Source organism: Miniopterus natalensis, chromosome 3 (genome assembly GCF_054644295.1).
Source record: "Miniopterus natalensis isolate mMinNat1 chromosome 3, mMinNat1.hap1, whole genome shotgun sequence".
In the NCBI taxonomy this organism is placed as follows: Eukaryota; Metazoa; Chordata; class Mammalia; order Chiroptera; family Miniopteridae; genus Miniopterus; species Miniopterus natalensis.
The window spans coordinates 52,788,595-52,811,794 of record NC_142083.1 but is presented as its reverse complement, the minus strand read 5'-3'; the positions used below and the strand labels follow the sequence as shown (position 1 = coordinate 52,811,794).

The 23,200-nt window shown below is 43.5% G+C and overlaps 1 protein-coding gene across 1 annotated transcript; it reads right to left on the bottom strand.

Annotated features, from left to right (window-relative positions):
- Positions 1 to 179: 179 nt before the first annotated feature.
- RGMB (repulsive guidance molecule BMP co-receptor b) lies at positions 180 to 22,139 on the bottom strand. The gene is made up of 3 exons (XM_087815460.1): positions 21,886 to 22,139; positions 16,386 to 16,894; positions 180 to 3,452 (listed from the first exon to the last, which is right to left on the bottom strand). The coding sequence occupies exons 1-3, from the start codon at positions 22,025 to 22,027 to the stop codon at positions 2,784 to 2,786; spliced, it is 1,320 nt and encodes a 439-aa protein (XP_087671586.1). The 5' UTR covers positions 22,028 to 22,139; the 3' UTR covers positions 180 to 2,783.
- Positions 22,140 to 23,200: the final 1,061 nt, after the last annotated feature.

Sequence of the window (23,200 nt, the reverse complement as noted above, 5' to 3'; positions counted from 1 at the left end):
AAAAGAAAAAAAATTCCAGTAGTGACATAGTTCAGAAAATAAGTATGTGGGCAGGTGGTACAACTTACTGTCAGTAACCATAACGAATCTGGCGCACACACCCTCACTTCCTTTCTTCTGTTCGTTTCTCGGCTCTTCCAGCAGGTGTCACTATAATCACAGAACAAACATTCCACAGCTTGGTATGTTAACTTTATTTTTCTAGCATAATAATTTAAAGTATTTACACACTGCACACACTGTTTTACACAGATATTTATTCATATACCTATGAACCACATCTAAAGACTCGACACACTGTGGAGTTTCCAAGCATAAAAAGGGGACCAAAAATGTTTTGAGTCTTTTAAAGATAGCCATGTGGAGCATCTGCGAAAACCAGTGTTTTTTCCTCCAAGTTTGAGGCTCCCCAGGAGACGCTGTAACAGCTACAGCCTATCCACGTGTCGGTATGACCCCAAACTCCTCTGGTTAAGGAGGATTTCAAGAACCAATATGTGCAAGTAGCATTTTCTCTAGAAATCCTAGAAAAAAAAAAATAAAGCTAGCCCTTCTCTAGAGAAATACCTGCATTTCTGAAACAATTATCTGTGAGGATTGTAAATGTTGTACAGGGACACTTATTATTAAGGAGAATAGCTAAAAACACTGGTACTAATCCTAGTGATACAGGATGCATTTAAGCATCCTTTCCAGTTAAGTGATATGGCAAAGTGACCCAATTTTATTTTCCCAACTATTAGTAGAGGTGGTTGTTTTGCTTTCCCTACAAAGGACAAAGGTATATTAATCATACATACGCCAAATCCAGATACTACAGAAATTTCTACTCATTTTTACTTTTTTATACTATTTGCACAGACATAGTGGTTAGAAGTACCCTATTTTCTCTTTCTTCTACTCAATTCCAAAACAAAATTGCTAACTAGCAATAGCTTCTGAACCTGGCACATGGTTTGATAGGTGAACAAAAGCAGCCACAGTTCAGAGCCAATGGTGGTGGGTAGGCCCTTAGTCCAGTTTTTATGGAAGAATGACAGGTTGAGCTTCAACTCTCTGGTGCTGAATATTTATTAAGAAGCAGGATGTCTTATTTTCCCAGACTGGCCAGATTATTCTCCCATATGCCAGAAGATGGAGAGGTGGTTTGCCCCCTCTGAGTGAACCCACAGTTCCATCCTGTGCCTGGATGGTAGGTCAGTTCACTGAGAAAGAACTTCATGGAACGACATCCTCTCCCCCCGTCTGGGCCTCTGGCAGTGCTAACCAATGGCACGTGGCAAAGGGGAGAAGTTACCCAGCCAACTGAAACTTAGCACGATCTGGACCCACATTACTGTGGTATTTAATGTTTAACAACTTTTGTTTACATTAACGTAAACTTAAGGTAAAGCACAAATTCTATTACTTTTCTTGGAACCAAACACATTTTAGATACGACCTACCCATCGTGTTTACTTTCTCAGTCACTGTGCTCATCTGTTGCTGGTGGTGGTTTCCTTTTGCAGGGGGTGCCGACAATGGAACTGAAGAGGTAAGGAGCTTTTTTACTTTATGGGGGTTTTACCAAGTTACATGAGCAACTGACTAACATTCCCCCACAGATGTTCAGAGGGAGAATATCTGAATGAGGAGAGATCCCCGGGGGAGCAACACTGCTTAATGAGAACGTCTGGTTTAACTAGTGCCCAGAGTTAGGTGCATTCTGAGTCAGGCCAAGGAAGCTTTTGTCACTGACTCCCTAGTCCATTCATCATGCAGACAGATAAGTACACGGTGTGCAGGGCAGGAGGGGGAAACTTTGTGATGGCTTCTGGGCCTCAGTGAAGACCAGCAGTCCCCAGAGCCTGGGCTCACTGGGGATAGAAACAGGCAGCAGTGTTTCTGAGCCCAAAGAGCCAAGGAATTAGGCTAAGAACGTGGCCTTGCATAATGTATAGAGGATAGCAAGGCATCATCACTGAATTTATGTTGTTGTGTTTAGTCTGTTCAATGAAAAATAGTTAAAAGAGGGAAAAAAGTTTAAACAGGGACATGGGATGAGAAAGACAGCTACGGGAGTCTAGCAAAATGCCATCACTAGTCCCTTCTGACCTATAAACACAGCAGTTTCATATGGTTCAACTTAATATACCAGAAGTGCTCAGATAATAACAATCCTAGTTTAATAAGGGTCGTAGGAATATTCTCCCCACCCCCTGGAAAAGGGACAGTTGTTAAAGAGGGTGAGGACTTCCTCTACATCAGTATTTAACAGAGCAAGAAGCACCTGTAAGGAGGAGTTAACCATCCTTCCAAATTAAGTGAGGACAGGAGAGGTGAGGAACTCACAGGAAGGGGGAGGCCCCACCAGGAGGCAGTGGAAGCCGCACCCCATGGAAATCAGTAGCAATGGGAAAGGGCAGAAGGGGACAGCCAAGAACAGCTACAAAGGTCATCACTGGTCCTATTCAAAGGGTCTCTACGTATGGGGTCTGTGTATATGTACTATACATACTAACCAGGTACACATAAATATTTAATATATAAAAAATAAAGTGCTTTCTAACAGGTCCCCAGGCAGGGACATTATAAAACATTTCACAAAACTGCAAAATAAAATCGATACAATCAAAGAACACATACGTGAGAACAGTCAAACACAGTATGTACAATCTGGTGGGTGTCCCAGGACAAACATCCTGTCATATACATGGTATATACATATATACTCTTTTACTCAATATATTATGACAATATATATTTTAAAATTTTGTTATAGACAAAAAAATAAAAGACAACCCCTACAAAAACACAACAAGGATCAAGCACGCGAGTCCCAGACAGAGAGACGAATGGCCACCTCCACGGGGCGTCTGGTGGCCACTGCTTGGGAAGATGTGCCAGCGTTCCTTCCTCGGGTGCAGTGCCTCCACGTCCTCCAAGGCGCTGTGGGCAGCTGCGGTGAAGTTGGCATCCCCCGTGGTGAGCAGGTCGAAGACACAGGACTGGAAATAGATGTCCTTCACTGGTATCTTCTCGTGGCATTGGGCGTTGGCAGTCTCCAGTGTGTAGCCAGGCCAGGCCTGTGCCAGGGAGGTGTGAGGCAGGGTGTGCCCCAGGATGGCAGACACCTGGCCCTGCCCGTCATCGATGCGCTCGCTCAGGGGGCAGCCATTCACACACAGCTGCAGGTCCTGGCTTTCCTCGTAGGACATGGCCAGGTCTTCGGGCATGCGGATGGCGAGGGTCAGGTAGCGACCCAGCTGCCGCACAAACACCGTGGTCCCTATGTAGCGGGCGTGCATCTCCACATAGCGGCCACTTTCCCTTTCCACAATACGCAGGCTCTTGGCGTCGCCATCCCCACCGCTGGTGCTGCCATCCACAAAGGCAGCCGGCAGGTCATCTGTCACAGCTTGGTATACTTTCTGATCTGTACACTCACGGTGGGCTTTGAAGATGATCGTGATCTGTGGAAGGAAGGTGTACAAAGTTTAACACAATGGGAGGGAAATAGGACAGGGCTTCCCTCCACAGCAAGAGCTTTCCTCCATTCTGGAGTTGAATAGCTAGAGAAAGAACCTCCAAATTCGTCCCCTTTGCCCCGCCTCACAGACGAATGGTGTTGCTCTGAGGAAAAATTAAAAAGTCCTATGTATTTAGAATGAAAATTCAACAAGCCCAGGGAATATGCATCAGGAAAAAATTTGTCTTTAAGACAGAACAGTGTTGCTGTTGGGATATAGGCAGTTTTTACTGATCATTTATATTTTCTCTCTAAAAACAGATGAGCAATGAGTAGTATAGCTCTGAGAAAAAATGATTCCTTTCTAAGTTATGCAGAAATTTTAAGGGACTTAATTAACAATATACCTACCAGAACTTTGATTCTAAAAAGTTTCTTCGTTGAACTGTAAAAAAAATGTCCCACAACTAATCACTACAAATTTACGTATAAACGCTGAGGGGCTGTAGTGGAGGGTTGAGGAGGGGGCCCTCCCAACAGCAGCTACCAACCATGTGTGCCTCAGGACAGATTTCTCTAAGTCCCTTAATCAAATGTTTCACATGACTGGCTAATCCCTGTGACAGGGAAATCACTTGGCAAATACGGCTCCCAAGCACTGGCAGAGAATAAATGCCCTAAACCTAGTTACAGCAAATGTTTTCCCCAAACAGCACATGGCCCTTTAGCCTTGCAGAAGTTTCCCCCCCAAGCCAACTCTAAAGTCTCCAAATTAAGCAGACAATTCATGGAAAAAAAACTACTGACAATACAAAAGCTTCCATTTAGTGAACCCACTTTCTTTCCTTAATGAGAAAAATTATTTAAAACAACAAAAACAAAACCTGAACCTCTGAGCCCCTTGGCCTCAAACCACTCCAGATCTCTGGTGCAGGTGGTGGGAGGAACAGGACACGGAGACAGGGCCTCCTGGATCGCACAAGGTGCGAAAACTGTCCCGAAGGAAAGACGACATTTTGAGATTTGTGTTATTGTCAGTAACTGAGGTAACAGCTTATTTTTCTTTCTTGGAGGGAAAAAAAAGTATCAGGTGACTTCAGTCGAGGAGGAAGGTAGACAGGCCAAACACTCTACAAATTACTCTGGATGGAGGAAACCACCTCCTGCAAGGGAACTAATCAAAACAATAGACCCTTGTTAAAAAGGCCAGAAAATGCCCTGGCCCCCTCCCCGCCCCTCTCTCTACAAGTCCTCACCACCACCCTCAAGTTTATGTCTGAAATTTTTTTCCTCAACTCGGCCAGCATTTGCTCACACTATTTAATTCCACATGTTCCCACTGGTGTTACTTGACTGGAATTTTCCAGCCATTTCATTTTACTTCAGCCAGTTGTAAAGCCAGATCTGAACCAGCTGCACTGTAGCAACTGGTTAAATTCATATCCGTTGTTTGCAGCTGCAACTAAAGGCCAGACAATGTACTATGAAAATGCTTGGATTTCTCCCTTCCTAATTACCCCGAGCCACAATTTAATTTCACTACCAGCTTCTCACATTTCAACACCTTCCTAACAACCCAAAGGAGGTGTACCAGAGATGATTTCAGGAAATTTGCTGTGCATCCAACCATAGGACCTTCCAGAGTGAATGGGATTTGAGCTAGATATCTAATGGGACTATAAAATAGATTTATTTGGTGGCTCTAAAGACAGTTTGACAAGTTTTTTTTTAAAGGCAAGCTAGGATCCCTTGGAGGTGAAAAGATTAATTCAAATAAATTCTGCACCTGGAAGAGTTGAAAGTTAATACAAATAGCTAAAGTAAGAGTAATAGACTTTTTATATACTATCCTCATTTTCAACTACAACATTCCCAAAGATTCCAATAACTATTCTATAATAGCTAAGCAATTTGTCTGTCTAAAAAACCTCAAATTTAAACCAACTTGGCATTATTTGCAAGAATTAAGTACTTTTTGTTCACCTTAGAAAAAAAGAGGAATTAGTTTTGTTGGCACAACAAAGGGGAGAGATCCAATTCCACAGAAGTTTCCCTAAAGGCAAGTGTGGGTCAATATTAACATGAGTGGAATCATTCCACGTCTTACCAAGTCTCTGCTGTTTTTACCAAGTACACCAATTCCAACCCAGGACTCATTTCAAACCCTCACATTATAATGTCCCCTGCTATGCCTGTGATGTACCTTGAGAAGATCAAGTATAACTCAAACATTGACCTCTGCACTCGTATCTACACTGAAAAAATATTTCAGTTTACCTAACAGATTTATATCTAATTTCCTGTGAGTGATTTTCTCTGAGACAATGAAGCAGATATTTCCCTTTGGGGTGAAATAATTCTCACAGAGCCCATGAATAGGATTAGGGCACGAATCAGAATGCTGAGGGTGATGAATCGATCTCAAAGCAAGACAGGGGCTTCCTGAGTGGTCCTCTGTAGCTTAACTACGTATCTAGAGATACCATCAATGTAAATGTAGAAAACACTAGGTAACAGTTTCACATGACTTAAGTTTTGTAATGTAATTTCATTCCTCATATAATTACAACACAAGCTCTTAAACAGTAAGCACTCAGCCATAAAGGGCCAGAAGTTCATTTTCAGATTTTGTCTCCCTCTTCAGAAAAACAATTTTTTATTCAGTCTTAATAATTCTTACTTTTAAAACATTCAAAATTTAATCAGAAGTTTTGGAAATTCCAAACATTTTGTATTTCCAACTAACAGCTATCAGAGCTTTGTTTTACAGGGCATTCAAAACTGTATTCTAAAGCTCTCAAATAGGCTATGCTTCCTTTTCTCCCTCTATGAACAGATCCATATGCTGTAATAACTCAATTTGGCACATCTGTTCTATGCCACACCATTTATTATTGATGGATGGCATTTCTGTGCATTTAAAACATCAATGCCTTTTGTTAAACCTCCCCCACCCAGTCCCTCTCAAACCCCACCTCAGACAAACTATTCCAGTTCTCCTCATTCATTTTTAATGTTCACTCCTTGAGATCTTTACCACCCACAAGGTCTATTAGGAAGAGAAAGATAGCAGCTACAAATCAACCTTTCCACACATGAAAGCAATAAGGATTTAAGGTTTGCTGTGAAATATCAAAGTTTAGAGGCACTTGCCTCTCCTTTCCACCAGGAAAAAAGAAAAAATACATTTAAAGAAAATGAGGTAGCCAACAAAAAGGAAAACCCAGGGACCGTCTTGCCAAGATACAGACATCTTCCCCAAGCTCAATAGCCTTGTAAAGTGCTGTGCATAGGTTTTCAAACAGCAGAATTCCCCAAAGGCTGGGCACTTAACTATTTGTGCTTATCGCATTTTAGAAGAAACATTTATCAGTGTTTAATCAGGCCATTTGGCACTGCAAGTGCAGGGCCTTACTGGAATCCTCGAATATCAGAACGGGACTTTTAGATCAAGGGACTCACATCTCTTGGATTAATGGGCCAGGATATTAGAGTGAAATCACTTGGAACATGGGAAACAATTTTGATAAGTACCTGGTTAAAATTCTGCTTATGTGAAAGGAACCTAAATGAATTTTATTTCATATAATTAGTTAATATGTCCCCTTCATTAGATCCTCTGGGTGCCTTACAGGTTGAAAAATTGGTGACTCTGAGGGAGGATCAGGGATCACTGTGCTCACAGCCCTTTACTCTTACAGGTTAGTGGTACAAAGCCTCTGCATTCAGTTCTGTGGAGTGAGCAAAAAGGAAACCATTCCAACAGGAACGCATGCTCTATCTCCAGCTCTTAAACACCTCATCTTTACTTCTGAAGTCAAAGTCTAGGAACCCTGGAAGCACCAGAAGGAAGCAGAAGCCTTTGAAGGCTCCTCCCTTCCAGTGTTTCCCCTGGTCCCCCCAACCACCATTGCCCGACAGGGAAACTGGAAATGTGAATCTGGGCCCAAGTTGAGCCACCCATCTAGACTGGGAGGCAGGTGCCTGTCCTTTGGTTACAAAAGATGGGAGAACTCTCTCTCCCATTTTTAGGAGCGGGGGAGGGGGGGGAGCATATTCATCTATGGTACCTTTCTGAACAATTTCTAACAAAGCCCAGGAGAATATTTATATGTATTGTATTTAATAAAAAATATTGGGTTGGTTAGTAACTGATGTCAATGACAATTTTCCTTAAAATTAAAGGAAAAATATTTGCTAGGAAGGTGTGAACTCAATGAACTGAAATGTACTTTTACAATCACTACTCAGCCTACATATCAACTATCTACTACAGGAAGACTGAACGTGTATTTTGTTAGGTAATTTTATTGGACTAGGGCAAGACACTAACAAGACGACAGTATGTGTGTTTAAGAGGACGGTGGCAGATTGGAAATTGTACCCTAGACTCCTTTTAGGGCTTGAATGAGACTAAGAATTGGCTACTTACAAAAGAGTGCCAAATTGGTTTCTCTCCCCTCAGAGTCTCTCTCTCCCCTCATAGTCTCTCTCTCTGCAGAGCTGTTGTAGGAACCCTTGCAGGAATCCAGAAAAATGGAATGGATCAGCCTTATTTATTCTTCAGTGTTGCCCCAGGTAATACATGCAGGAACAAGGGCTGCCTTGGCTGATGGAGGGGTTCTTGGCAGCAGACGGAGAAAGAAGAAACCAAACCAGAGGGAAGGACACCCACAGCTGAGGCTGCTAGGGTGGTCCAGGGGAGAAGCATTAGGCTGAGAGGCTGGAAAGAGCATGCCAGAGTGAAAGGGAAGCAGGCCCAGGGATGACACATAAAAGGGACAGGCAAGAAAATGTTGACTTCCAAAGAGTAATTTCTGTACACTTAAAACAAGGCAGGCTGGAAGTATAAATAGGCTCAGAGACAGAGAAACTGGCTAGCCTCCTTGTACAGACCAGAGCAAGGCTGTGCTGAGCATGAGGAGGAACAGCCTCTGGTCCTTCAAGTCTTAGCCACTCAGGAATCCACAGGGAACTTCTTGTTTGCTGTGTCCAAACTCTGCATTATAAGGAGCCCAGCAAACGTAGTAACTCACTAAGCTTCTAATTGTGAAGTTAGACATGTATGGACAGTATTTTAGGCCGAGGCTGCCACTGCGCTTCAGACCAGAGGCTAAAAATATTTTGAAAGGTGAGAGCCAGGGCCGGAGGCATAACTCTAGGGGTAGGAATCTGCCCTAGCAAGTCTGGCCTTCCCCTTCAGGGATCTCACTCCTTGGAGTGTGGGGGGAAGGGCCACAGATCCCAGGCCCCAGCGGGTCCCTGGGCAAATACTTTGGGCTTAGGTTCAGCACAGCTGTTTCCCAAACCAATGGGGATTAAGAAATCACAGCCTCTTTGATCATATTTTCAGTTTTGGGAGGTGGTTAAAGTAAAAGGGCTTGAAGGTCTTCACAATGCTACCCTCACACTGTCACTCCTAGGTTCAAGTTTTCAGGGCTATTAAAAAAAAACCCAAAACACCCACTCAGGAACATGGTGGTTAGAGGCTGTGACCATGTATTTCAAAAAGCCAGTTTACTGGAATGCTACCAAAACAATATCCTTCTGTCTTCATTTTCCTGAGTTAGGGAGAGGGAAAGACGAATCACCACCTGAGCAAAAGAGTGTGCATGTATGGGCACTCACATCCTAAAATGCAAAGATTAAACCCGGACCCCATCTCAGGGTTTATGAAAGCCAGTGTTGAAATGCTGTCATATCAGTTCTATCCACAGTATACATACTATATTCCAACACTGAGGGAAACCCCAACAGAATTAGCCAAATATTCTTTCGACTCCAACTCTTAAAATAACCAGCTGACTAGGACATAAACAACTCTCCACAGAACCAGCTTCACCTGAAATTCTTACCAGACCAAAAGCACCATGTTTTCATGGCAAGGCTGACCGGTTAAATTCTGTATCTTAGAAGTGTGTTGCGATCCCTGTCAGTTACCACTTACTGACAAGCTGAGCAGTTTAGAAAGTCCTCAAGTTACCCCACCCATAAGGACACAAAATTCAAAACAGTGGAAGAGCAAGTTCTACTGCAGTCAAAACAAAGACAGAATGGGTAAGGTAGAATTTTTCATTGTTCAACACTGTAGGTAACTTTTTACATGCCACATTCCGCACAGGCAGAAACTGTTTGGTTAGCATTAACTGAAGCCAACCAAAAAAGTACCAACCATCCAATGTTTCCTTCTCACCCCTTCCTCTCAAAATGTTGACTCAAAGAAAATTTAACAGGGCAGAGAAAGACACTTGGAAATGTGACAGAAAAACAAGTTCTGACTCTCAGCTGTGTATCAGACTTGGCCTTGTGCCTCTGCTTTAAACTCTGGAGGAGTGTGGATCTGTGTTAAGCAGAGGCCTACAGCCTTGCACGGAATCCTGCCTGGCTAGGGCAGGCATTGGGTTATTTCCCTTACAAATGGGGATTTCTGAAGGTCCCCTTTTCCTTCCGAACCACATTTGGGACAGAGTGGCACACAGTCCAGGAAATTCAAAAGACAGGTCTTAAAAGATACGCAGATACAAACTTGATACAATTTTAGACAGTTTCTACTAACACTTGCTGTGTCTTTTCATTCCAAAGAACAGAAAGATGGTGAAAGACTGATTATCCAGAGTATTTTAATGCATATGGACATATAAAGGTGAGCCTTGTTAGGAAAATACAGCACGAAGAATAGCCAAGGCAGCCCATTAGCGTTACAAAACGATCTTTTATACTTGCACATACATCACATAACTAATAATTCCTCCTCCTTTTTCTGCTTTGTTTCCCCACATGCACTTGGAAATCCTTTTACCTCCAGGCAATTTGCTGAAACTACATAAAGCAAAGTTGAGTAGTTCCTGGGCCTAAGACCTTATAATCCAGTACACACAGGGCTATGCAGGAAATAGGAAAGGACAAATAAGAACACTGCCACCTGGAATTATAGCTGAGGTCTGCTCTTCCCAAAGTTACTCTTTAATGTTTCAATAGTTCCTATAATAAATTCAGGGAGGAGAAGGCTGTCTACGGCACGCTTTCATAAATTTAGAGAGGAGAGGGGATCCTGAAAATTGAATTTAAAAACTGATAGCTCTGATAAATTCTAAAAAGCTTTTTGGATTAAATCAAAGACCAACAACCTTTCAAATGGGGCAGCCAGGGTTCTAGACCCTACTAGGTTGTAGGGGTATAAGGAAATGTGGGGGTAAATGCGGGGCTACCTTGACCATGGCTGGATGGAAAGGGAGACTGTCAAATTCCATGAATAAAAAAGTGGCCAGGGCAGAGGAGTGGGCAGCAACCCCTCTCTTTGGCCCGTCTTTACACCTGCAACAGCTTGCTAAGTAGTAGCCCATGAATGCAGGCCACCAATGTTCAAAAAAGAAATCCTGAAAATGGCTGGTTTTACACACAAACCCCACAATTCTCCATTGACTGCTGCAAATTTTAGCTATGTGCTTAGACTAAGGCATAGACTGCCTTCATCTCTGCACCTCCCCCCACAGTGGGTCCTTTAATGCAGCACTAAATTAATCATACACTTTATCAGAGAACTGATTATACTGAGCAGGGAGCTACAACAGCAAACTTCTTTCCAACCTGTTTCCCAATATACCCCAACTAGTCTCGTAACTTTTTTTTGGTAATTTCTGCAAAACAAGAGGACCGTGACAAGGAGCAAAACTTAAAAGAGATGACAAGAATTGCCTGTATAACAGATAGGTCATAACAAAATAAAGAGCAATCTCAGATTGGTTACTACGTATCTCAAAGCAGTTGTGCTCTCTGGAAGAAAAGGGCTGAATATTCTCAAAATGCCATGCGTCCCCTCTAAAAATCTTGCATACAAGAACAGTGTTCATATACTTCCTTAGTTCACAGTGTAGCTCACATTGTGTCGGTAAAAATAAAAAAACATAATGGGCTACTTAAAAAAAAAAAAGCCCTAGGCCTGGGGTCAAGAGAGAACAGATTTCCAAACCTTGATCCAGAGATATGCTTAAAATGACAGTGGAAAGACTTCGCAATGCAGGCACATCTCTGATTTCGTAACCAACAGAATGATCCACAACACTGGTTTACATGCCCATATACTGTTGGGGAACAACAGCTACATGTTAGGAGGCATTGGAAAGAAAGAGAGGACCCAACGCATGCTCTAGGACCCTACAAGCAAATAAGGGAACGCCCTGGGTTTCCAGTTTGAGGACGATAGTAAGCAAGAATGAACCAAATGAACTAAGTCTTCCTAGATCTCTAGTTACCGTCCAGTGGAAGTTTTCAGGAATTTCCAGAAAGAGTTCAAGAATTAGGGATAATTAGGAACTTTTAAATATGTATAGAAGAAACCTGGCAGGTAGGGCCTCTTCCCAGCTGAGGGCTACTGCCTCTGGGATAACTCAGAGCTGGTGGCCCATGGCTGCAGCAAGAACATGTGAGGCACCTCAGAGTGTCCCCTCACCTGGCCAACAGTCACCTGATTTGGTAAAGCACAAAGAACACACCTCCTTCTCAAATGTAAACTGCCTTAAGGTAAAGCACTTTTTCTCACTAAAGGATGAGGCACAGAAAAACCTATCAGCCCCAGTTTACCCACCCCCTGCTTGTAATTCTGTCTCACTGAGACTGGAGGAGGAGAAGAAAGCTGCAGTGATGGGAAAGGACATTACATCAAAGGAAAACAAAACAAAACAAAGGTATCGAAATTACTTATAAAAAATAATTTTTAAAATATAGGTGTGCAATAAATGCATTCCTGAAATTTTTTGGAAAAGGAATCATTTTAAATGCACCTCAGGAACTGGTGGCTTTAATACTATATGCTATTAGGAACAGAGAATATTCCTAAAAGTGCAGAATCCTTTCGTAAAATAATTATCAAAATCACTTTCTGTAATCACAGCATATACAAATCCTTATTGAGTCCACTTAAATAGAGATCCAGAGACACACAGAAGTACACAGCAGTTAAGACTGAGGAGCTGGCAAAGGGGCTGTGGAAGTGAAGGCACAGAAGTCAGGTACTGCCACAGATGATCTGTGTTTATTCGTGAGGCCCGGGAGAGCTCCTGACTTGTGTCCTCTCTGGAGCCTAGTGTGTGTGAGCTACTCCTCCCCCCAAACAAAAACTGCTCTGCTTTCCCATGTAGCCAACCCTGCCAGTTCTAAGCCTGTCCTCTCATCTCTCCCCCAGTGCCTGCAGGTCTGAAGCACCTCTCACAGCCAAAGGTGGGGAAGATGGCCCAGAGCTGATGTGGATCTCAGCCCAGGTGTATAGCTGTGCCAGAAACCCCTACAGCCCCGGGGGTGGAGAGATGAAAAACCAGCCCTGGCCTCGGAACACACCTACCTGGCAAGGTGGCCAACCACACAGCTTACTCGAGAGGGAGCCTAGCAGGCTGGCAGAGGGCATAAGAAAACCCCGGAGGCCCTGAGAAAGCACACCTGAGCTCATCATGACAAATGAGATGGGCCACACTGTCCAGCACTGCAGGCCTCGCTGCCCTGAACTCACTGCCTGCATGCACAAAGGAAAAGGCTGAAGTAATAAATGGTCTCTGGGAGCAGATGACTTCAAATTTTCTTTCATTTGTTATTTAGATATTTTTTCCCCTAAGTTTCTGCGATGAGGGAAGGTGGGTACTTAGGGTCAGGCAGAACCCACAAAGATAAGCTTGAAGAAGCCAGGTTCCCAGGATAAGAGTTATTTTAGGGGACCTCACTGCCCAAGCACCCAGGTCTAGAGCTTGAGTTCAGTGCTGAAGGATGGGAAATAGATGCTTAAATATGATTTCAGTATCACAGCTGGCCAGCCTTGTTGGTACCACTGGTCAGTCTTAAAGCTTGTGATGCTGAGCACATGGGTCATTAAAAATGCTTGATCACTAGGATGGCACGGTATCTGTAACGTGCAGTGCTGTTATCCAATAGCTGATCTACGTATGTGTCTAAGGCTTCAGTTAAGTCGGACTCATACAAAAAAAATCTGATTTTTTAAAAAGTATTGCACAGACATCAAAGGAAACAAAATCAGATCTTGTTTTGAACTTATTTCGTAAGTACTTTTTGCCTCATATTGTTTTTATTTTTATTACCATCATTTTTTCATTGCTTAGAATTTTTTACAGGTTTTATTTTGGCCCTGGGTAGATAAAAGGAAACTGTATTGCAAAATTTTAAGCCTTTTCTTGGTTTCATCAGCACAGGTCATACCGGCATTGAGACAGACCTTCAATAGTAACCTTCCAGATGCATCTGGGGGCTTTGGAGAGAGTTACAAGAAGAAGGAAAAAAACAACTACTAGAGGTCGTGAAGCCATAGAGTAATTTGTTGCTGAACAGCATGGTCACCAGATGTGGGGAAATACTTTCCAATAGTGCAATTAAAGACCAAGCATTCTCATCATCGGCTTGAATTTATGTCAGAAGACAGGACCCCCACCTCCCTTTTTAGAATGGGTAAAACCTTTGATCCTTAACAAACTGAAAGAGAAAACTAAGTTGTACCTTTTATTTACTTATTTGCTAAAAACTATGATAGATTCAACCACAACTGAAATGGAATGATCTAAATAAAGTGCTTTAGTGTCAACTGTTCTATGGAACCAACATTTTTCCATGCACATAGCACTTATTAATCTCAATGGTATTGTTTGAAGGCTACCCTTCTAAGCTCTCAATTATTTGCACAATCGATGCTGATTTTCTCCATTCCCAGTGGAACTGCCTTCTTGAATTTCCCGTGTTATGTTTTCCTAAAGACTATTCTCAGGTTCTGTGACCTGACTCTGCTGCAATGATGGATTTTTGGCCATGGCTTGTCTTAAAACTTCATAATTACATAACTGCATCATAACATAGCAAATACATATTTTAATATACAGACAGAAAAAAATATTTGCATACTTATAAAAACCAGAGAAGGAAAGTTTATTTGAGATGTAGGATTTGGAAAGGCCAGCTTGGGCTTGTGCTGGGACTGAAGTGTAAACATTTTTTAGTTCCCCTAAGATGTCTGCACCACTGTAATAGTTTTCTTTGTTCAGAGCAATGACTTTTAATCTTAGATTTGTGACACTCCTGGGTGTCTCCAGATATCTCCGGAGGTGTTGTAAAACTCCCTACACAAAATGCCAAGTAAAATAATTTAAATTCACTTTAGAAATATGCCACACATGTTTGGAGGCAAGGGAGGGTGTCCTGGAATCTAAAGAGTCAAAAGTGTTACAAAAGCTTGATCCTTATCAATTATATTTTAGTCTAAACCAACTGATGAATAGATAAAATAAACAAAGGAAATTAAGCAAAATGAGATAGTCTCCATGTGTGATTTTATGGTTGGGGAGACAAGGAAGGAGCTGGTTAGTTGGGACACAATTATTGTAGAAAACCCTTTTGAATCCTTTATTTACTAATGAAAGAATTAGCACTGACTGACAATTGAAAACCCAGTTCCTAACTCTTGCTCACGCTACTTACACTAACACAGCAATTTTCAACCAGAGTGCCACAAGAATTAAAAAAAAAAAATGGTTTGATTTTAGAGAGAGAGGAAGGGGGGAGGGAGAAACATTGATGTAAGAGAAGAACCACCATCAGTCGTTTCCCTGTAAGCACCCCAACAGGGGACTGAACCCAAAACCTGGGTATTTGCCCTGACCAGGAATTAAACTGGCGACCTTTTGGTGCATGGAACAATGTTCAACCAACTGAGCCACACCAGTGAGGGCAAGAATTTTTAAAACATGCAATACCTGACTATTCAGTCAGGGTCACTGACCTCTTTTTCCTTAGATCAGGGATGGGGAACGTCCAGCCCAAGGGCCGTACATGGCCCTCGAGATCATTTGGTATGGCCTGCCCAGGCAACAGCAAGCGTGACTCAAAACTCAACAAATCTAGGAGCTTTTTTCATAGCTAATTTTTAAGTTGGTAACTTTGTATGACCCTCAAATGTTGTAATAAATCTGTAAATGGCCCTTGGCAGAAACAAGGTTCCCCATCTCTGCCTTAAACTTTCAAATAAAAAATGACAACAGCCAACACAGCAACAGCTGTTGGATGTGAATTAATCAAAATTATACCTTTTTTTGGTCAGATCAGCAAAAAATGTATTATATTTTTTGGTGTGCTACAGAATTTTAGTACTTACTAGATGAAGAAGGTTGAAAATCACTGCACTAAGACATCGGTGCCTTAAAGCTGACTTAGAGGATTCAGTATTAGTTTCTTTAAAATCAACCAACCAAGCAACAAGAAGAACCGTAGACTCTGGCATCTAGGCAGGGTAAGTTTAATTTAATTTTGTCAGTTTTTCCCTCAGCTTCTCACTTAAATTGTTAGGCTGAGATTACTTGGAGGTTATACATCACTGCTCTGCAATATCTAATTCCAACTTCCCTTCCTTGGTCACCATAGGACAGTAACTTAAAGACTTTCAGTTTGCCATCGGGAAGCTGGCTTATGGCCATTACTTTTTACTATAGCTTCCAAATTTCCAATAAATTATGTTTCCTGATGGGTTATTGCCCTCAGGCTTCACAGCTTTCTTTATTCAAAACACCTACATCAGTCAAATCTGATAAATCTAAGCATGGAGTTCCTCAACAGTCACACACATATGCACTCAAAAAAGACATCACTAAAAAAAGCACAGTTTTTCATTAAACAGTCCTGCCTTTTCCCAAGAGAACTCAACATTACTGTTTACTCTTTATTTTTCATATCACTGCCTATTTAAATTTAGACCCACATTTTTCATAAGCCCTAGAATTTCAGCAAGAAATTCCTTACTAATTTTCATTTAATCTTCATCTACCCTGTTAATACTGCTTGCCAAGAAGACCAAGCAAAGTTCCTTTTAAACTAGGTCTTTTGTATCATACTTCCAAAGCTGTCTGGAGAGTCAGATACCTGAAAGGTATAAGTAAGAAGGAAAAAGTATCCTTGCCTTATTTGTAGCAGTAGCACTGGATCCAGGGACCAAGGGCACATTTGTCACTTGAACCGAAAGGTAATTATTATCTATGAGTGGCCAGGCTCCTTCCACTTTGCACGTCTGGAAGTGATCCTTGAAAGTTCTAAGGTGAGGATCTCCGAACAAGCCACAGAAAAGGTAATTAGGAGGGTTCTGGTCCCCTCCCCTGTGTTCTCTGGCTCCAGCATGGCTGTGATAGTTACAAGGGTCATGGGTCACTTCGGGGTTGGTAGAGGATGTGGGACCATCCTTGGAACAGTTCCTCTGGCTCATGAGGTCGCTGATACCCAGTACAGCAGAATGGTATACCAGGTTGCCACGGCAGGCTTTTGAAGTCCGCTGGGTGCAGCCAGCATAGGCACGCAGGGCCTTGCAAAACTCCGAGTCAAAGCCGTCAATGGCAGAGTTCAGGTGTGAAGTCAGGGACACAAAGTCCGTGGTACATTTCTGGATTCGGCACTGGGCCGGTTGTTGGCAGTCACCTATGGGAAAGAAGATAAGACCACACATTTTTTAAATGCTTCATAACTTCCTGAGCTACATGAGAAAATGACATTCTCCTCTGGGGACTGTTTGTTCTATTTCATATTCTCCTATTTTAAGAAGGCCTTCAGAAATAGGGCTGCATTGTGCTTCTGTGTCTCTCACACATTAAGCCACTGGGAGAAAAGCTGCAGGCAGTAAGTTAACTTAAAACTTTAAAGCAAGGGCCGTTGTACATGAACATGAGTCTAGTGCAGTGTTCTTAGGTTAATATTACAAGGGAATGGTAAATGACATATTTTATCAACTTTGCTATTTATGGATTTTGAGAAAGATTCCTTTGCTTTAAGGCCAAGCAAAAGACGTGAACTTTGTTTTGATTTTGAAAACTGCATAAGTAATTTGCTTTGGAAAGCACTGTCTATGCACAAAACCACAATTAAAGCTTCCACAACTCAGGTAGGGGAAACCCCTAAATTATAGCATGATTGGTTAAACACCTTTACCTCACTCTAGTACAGCCAACAGAGGAAGAATGGCAAGAAAAAAATCCAGGCACTAAATTATTCTGCATTTCCCGATGAATGCTTATCAACAGATTGTATATAAACTGCCACTTAATCTCCTGGTTTTTACAAAGTGTAAATGTTCTCTTAAAAGATAAAGTGACATATTTGACCAAGCTTTGTATTCACTTCTCCCGATATCTATCACCCTGTAAAAGTACACTAAATCAAGGACGACACTGAAATCACACTGCAGAAGTAGATGATTCCAACTATGTTTTTTACCAAACACAACAGAATTCTCCAAAGTACATATAAACGATTTTCCCTTAAATCAACAATTCATATAAACTTTTGATTGAAGCAAAGTAATGAAATAAAGTAATGGAAAACCAAGTATTACTGCCCTTCTATTTTAAAAAGTCAATTTTCAAATGATGTTTTGCCACTAGCTTTTCACAAAAAGGTGTAAAACCTCTCAAAGCACAAAAAAAATCAATCGTAAGAATTGTCAATACTAGGTCAGTCACATGCACCAGTTTTTACATTCTGTTCCATAAAGTGTGAACACTACAATTACTAAAAAGAAAGATCCTTTCCTTTATTATCCACCTCAAATTTTACACAGATTTCTGTTAAATTTTATAGGTCTTTAAACTATGGAGGAACTCTCAATCTCTTCAAGTCTAAGTTCCTCATCTGAGAAATGAGGAGGTTGCTCTAAAATGAACTTTGTGACCTTTTTCAGTCTTAAAGTATCTTATTCTAGGTGGGAGAAAACAGTCAGTCAGTGGAGTACTATTAAATATGTAATTATTTAAAGATGTGAGCATAACAAGCTTCAGGATAATATCAAGATTTAGAACTTCATCTGATAAAGGCTTATTAAAATGGTTTTTAAATAAAGATAATTTAAGAAGATATTTTAACCTTTTCAGTAGTAAACTGCTTTTAAATCTAAATTAAATAGCCTATAATCTCTGTTTTTGGCATCAGCTGAGAAGAAAAGGGTGGGAGATGACCACTTCTCAAGATATCTCCCCAACCATTTTCTTACATTTCAAAGTCCAAAAAGGGAACAATGCTGTAGTCTTGACTGGATATTCACTTTAACTTGAGAAAAAGAGAACATTAAAATATTAATCACAAAAACATCTTGTGTTTGGCCTATTTTATGTTTGCTTATTGCAAAGTTAACAAAAGCAGCTCTGATATTTATAGAATTCTTCTCTCTAAAGTAGATCAAGTCATTTTCAACTATTTTTACTCAAAAAAGCAAAAGCAAAAAAATAAAAAAAATTAAAAAATCAACCAAATACCGCCCCCACCCCCCAAAAAATCATTAAAGCCATTTAACAGATGGAAAAATCAAGGTAAAGGGGTTTTAAGGCCTTGTCCTGGCTGATCATACATAGCTGTATGAAATCCAGGCAGTGGTCCCTTTCTTCCAATCCCATCTTCCTTCCTCCACACATCATGTCCCCCAAATTCCTGACTCTCAAAATGGTATTTGATAGCTAAAAAAAAAAAAAAAAAAAAAAAAAAAGGACTTAAGTAACTATTGTATCAATTTTTCCTCTTATAAATCAGATTCACAGCAAGCAGAAAGCAAGGAAATAAAAACTGGGCCAAAATCACTCAGTAATGAACAGCCCTCAGACTACAAATAAATGACAGCACAAGAACTTTCCGCTAAATGTGCAGTGCCTATTTGTTCTTTTTATGGTCTATAAAATCTATCTGAGCATACATTTACTTATAATTATTTCAAATAGTCATAAAATATCAAAAGTAAGAAGAGCATGGAAATGCAGATGCAACTGTTCAGAAGGGAAGAGAAGCGGGATTTAGATTCCAGCTCCTTTTCCCATTCCTTCCTCATTCCTTATTCATAGCAGGTAGGTGCTGATTCCTTCGTGAAATCTCACATAAAACAGAACTCCTTGAGGTCTTTTGTTTGGACGAGGTTTCTAACAGCCTTTTGGAATAGAGATGATGGGAGGGGAGAAGGCTAACTAGAGAGAAAGTGCATTTGGGTCAGCAGCTACTGCCCCATCGGAGGCTCCTGTAGAATGACTAATTTGCAGCATACACCCAGAAATATCCAGGCTTCATAAATTTATAATGACAATGCACACTTTGCCTGTTGCAGGCAGTAAAGTAAGCCTCCTGTCAAAATGCCAAGACAATGCGGAGCAGAAACAATCTCAAGGATGTAGCCAAGAAGGCCATGAAGTGTATGAGTAAGCAAGTAACTCCCATATTGGATCTCCAGTCAGGAGCTGCAGCGGTTTGCTTAAGAGGAAAAAAAAGCAAATATAAGTATTCTTTTCATGTCTCAAAGGTAGAATTCAAAATCTGCTGTTACAGATCTCTTTTTTTTTCAGTCAGATCACCTGTGATCAGTGTGATGGTATTTGCATCCCAGTTAATGAAAGTGCTAAAGGATTTTCAGGTGTAGAGCTTTCCGTAATGATTCAGACATAAAGGCCTCACCATTTTTTTTTAAGTCAGTTTCCTCAATGCCACGACTGCACGTGTGAATCCGCAGCACAATCACCAGTTTATAATAAAAGAAACAAGATATGCTGAGGCCGAATTAAGTGAAATAAGGAAGGAGCCATATGGGGTGCTGAGGCAAATTATATGGATCCAGGCATAAAACATATGGTAGCCCATCTGCAAAGAGCACTTTGCTAGGCTCCCTGCTCTGAGAAACAGCCCCTACATTTCAATAGCACTGCTCTTCAAAGAAATCTCTCAAAAGGAGCCCTCCTTTCTATAACCAGATTAATTGCTCCCTCCGACAAGCTGTCCATAGAAATCACTCACCACTGCAATTCTGGGTAGAATTTGACGGTGACTTTAGTGAGGGCATATTAAGATACAGAGAGGAGTTCCACATTCCAAGTTCTTGAACTAAGTCACCTTAATTTTCTACACCTTGAAACCAACTTCTTAGGTCTTTCATGGACCAGCAAAGAAATCTTCAAGGACCACATTCCAATCCTGTCATGGAACCTTATAGCAACTAAGGGAAACAATATCCAAGTGGTCAAGAGGGACACAGTCCCACCTAGCACTTCAATTTCCATTTCAAGAAACCTACGCTTGGACATCATGGACAACACATTTTTCACACAAAATATCCCTGAATATATCTTTTGACATGTCATGAAAAATTTTCCATGTAACTATAAGCAGACTGACATTGCTTTTTAAGGTTCTAAAGTCACTAATTGAAAACCTTAATCATTCGAAAACTTACCACTACACTCCTTAAGTTTGTTTTCCCAAGTGACAGTGTTAAAATGCAGCTGTTACATCACAATGCAAAGTTACACAAAGTAAATTAAGCCCTCTCCTCAAATGCCACATTTTTTCCCCGTTACTTAAAAGACCTCCAGGATTTTTAGCACAGGCTGGTATGACTTAATAAAAATTACTCCCCACATTTGGACGGCATTAAAGTTCGGGATTCGCCAGATCAGAGCATTGTGACTGCTGTCATATAAACACACGGCAAAAGGATCTGGAAGAAAAATTTATCTAACCCTCTAATTGTTCTCAAACTAAAAGAATTTATCTTTCAGTTTGGGACTTAAAAAATTCTTTGTCTAGACAAACTCCTAGAAGTGGTCTTGTTTGTAAAGAGCATCCTAGATATCCGCCCCCCCAGCTTTATTGAGATAGTTTATTTGACATTTAACACTGTGTTGAGAGGATTTTAAACAGAAAACTAGTATCACAGGCAAGAGGGCTCATTTTCGGGCTTGCTCCGTTAAGAACAGGTTCCCCACTGCCGCTCCCGCGGGGGAAGCGCCGAACTCCAGGGAACTGTCAGCCCCCGCAACGCTCGGCTAGCCACAAACGCGGCTTTTTCCAGAGACTGAAAACTGAATGAAAAAGCAGCTCTCGCAAATACCAAAGAAATCCCTGTTTAAAGAAGTTTAAGTTACTTCGAAATCAACCTCCCGGTTCACAAACTCTGGTGAAAATCTTTCCATCTGGTGCGATTTCTTCGCCTCGCCGCCACCCCCAAGCCCAGAGCAGCAGCACAAGGCTCCTTGTCTCCCCTCCGCGGCGGCGGCGGAAACCTGATCCCAGCCTGACTTTCAGTAAACACCCGTGCGGAGCAATAAAGCATCCGGAACATTTGTCTCCGCCGCGCGGCCCCGCCCCCGCCCCCTAAATCTTTGATAAGCGGCTGTTAGAGGGGAGATTTATCAACGGTCCGAGCCTAGGCGTGGAGGGCCGGAGGGAGGCAGGGAGGGAGGCAGGGAGGGAAGAGGCCTCCCGTGCGCACTGGGTGTGTTCCAGCCGCCGCGCCGCGAGCCCGGCGAAGGTGCGTGTCAGGGGCTCCAGAGGCCTCTCGCGTCGCGCCACGCCGCCCTTCCGCCCCGGCCAGCGCCTTCGGAACCCCGGGTGTTTGGGAACAAAGCCCTGGGCCCCGGGGCTGGCTCCCTCGCGCACGCGCCCCGTACCTGCGTGGAGCAGCCCGAGGCTGAGCAGCAGCAGCAGCAGCAGTGCCAGGGGAGGCGGGCAGAGCCGGGGGCGGCGGCGCTGCTCAGCCCCGGAGACGGCGGCGGAGGCGGCGGCGCAGGAAGGTGCTGCTCTCAAGCCCATGCCCGTCCATGCAGGTCTCGCGGGCTCCGGCGAGGGCGGCGGCGCGGGCGCCGTGGCGGGTCCGGGGCCGTGGCTGCGGCATGGGCCGGGGCACGCGCCTCGCTTCCTCTTCTTCCTCCTTCAGGCCCGCGTCGGAGACGGGCGGCCGCCACCGCCGCAGCGAGCAGCGCGCCGCGGGCGGAGCGAGTCGGCGGCGACGGCAACGGGGCGCAGCAGCATCGCAGCAGCCGGAGGCGGCGGGCAGAGGGAGAGGGGGCGGGAGAGAAGACACAAAGACCGTGAGCGAGTGCGGAGTCCGGCCCCGAGCGCGCGGGCGCCCCGGTCCCGGCCAGCGTGGGCTCTGCAGGCGTGGAGCGCGGGCGTGGACCAACAGGAGGCGCGCCCAGTCCAGGCGACCAGCGGCCCGCCGCCCGGATATCTCTGCGCCGCCGCCCCCGGGTCAATCAATCTCAGCCCCTCACTGCCGCCCCGTCCGCCCTTCGCCCGCCAATCCGCGTCGTCCCCGCCCCCTCTTCGCCCCGCCCCCCCATTCCATTGGCTGCGAGCGCTAGTCCGCGGACCCGGCCCGCCGCTAGCAGGGCCCAAGGGCCCGCCCCCCGCGCCGTCTCCCGCCGCCCCTGCCTTCTGCTAGCTGAGTGTAGGTGACTCGAGTTCCGCGTCCGCCCGCCGCGGTGCGCCGCCGCCGCGCCGGGCCCAGCCTCTTCCTCGCTCTCTGCTCTCCCATCCATCCCGTCCGCGATTTACTGTTTCCTCCAGTCAAACTGAAACAGGCGACAGCCACTCTCTCTGGCGGCTGTTACAAAGGAACCGGCCTTTGGCCTCTCCTTAATGCTACCGGGTTCAACTTTTCTCCGAGGTTTTTTGGGTTTGTTTTTTAATTACCTCGCTCTACCCCTCCACCTCCAGCTCTTTGGAAGAAGCGGGCTCTTTTACCCTTTGCCAGCGGCAAGTTCCTTCGCAGCTAATCACATCTCTGCAGAACCGCGTTTCGAACCCATTGCGGGTGTCTGGTCAAGCCAGCGTGCAGCCGCTTTGGAAATCCGAACGTGGCCCGCGGCCCGGAGCGGGTGGGATAGGCGGGGAAGGTGCCCGCCAGCTCCCGGGGGAATTAGCAGGCAGCGGTGCGAGGCTCCGGTGTTCTTAGTCCTTTGACTTTTCCCTTCCTGAAAGCAG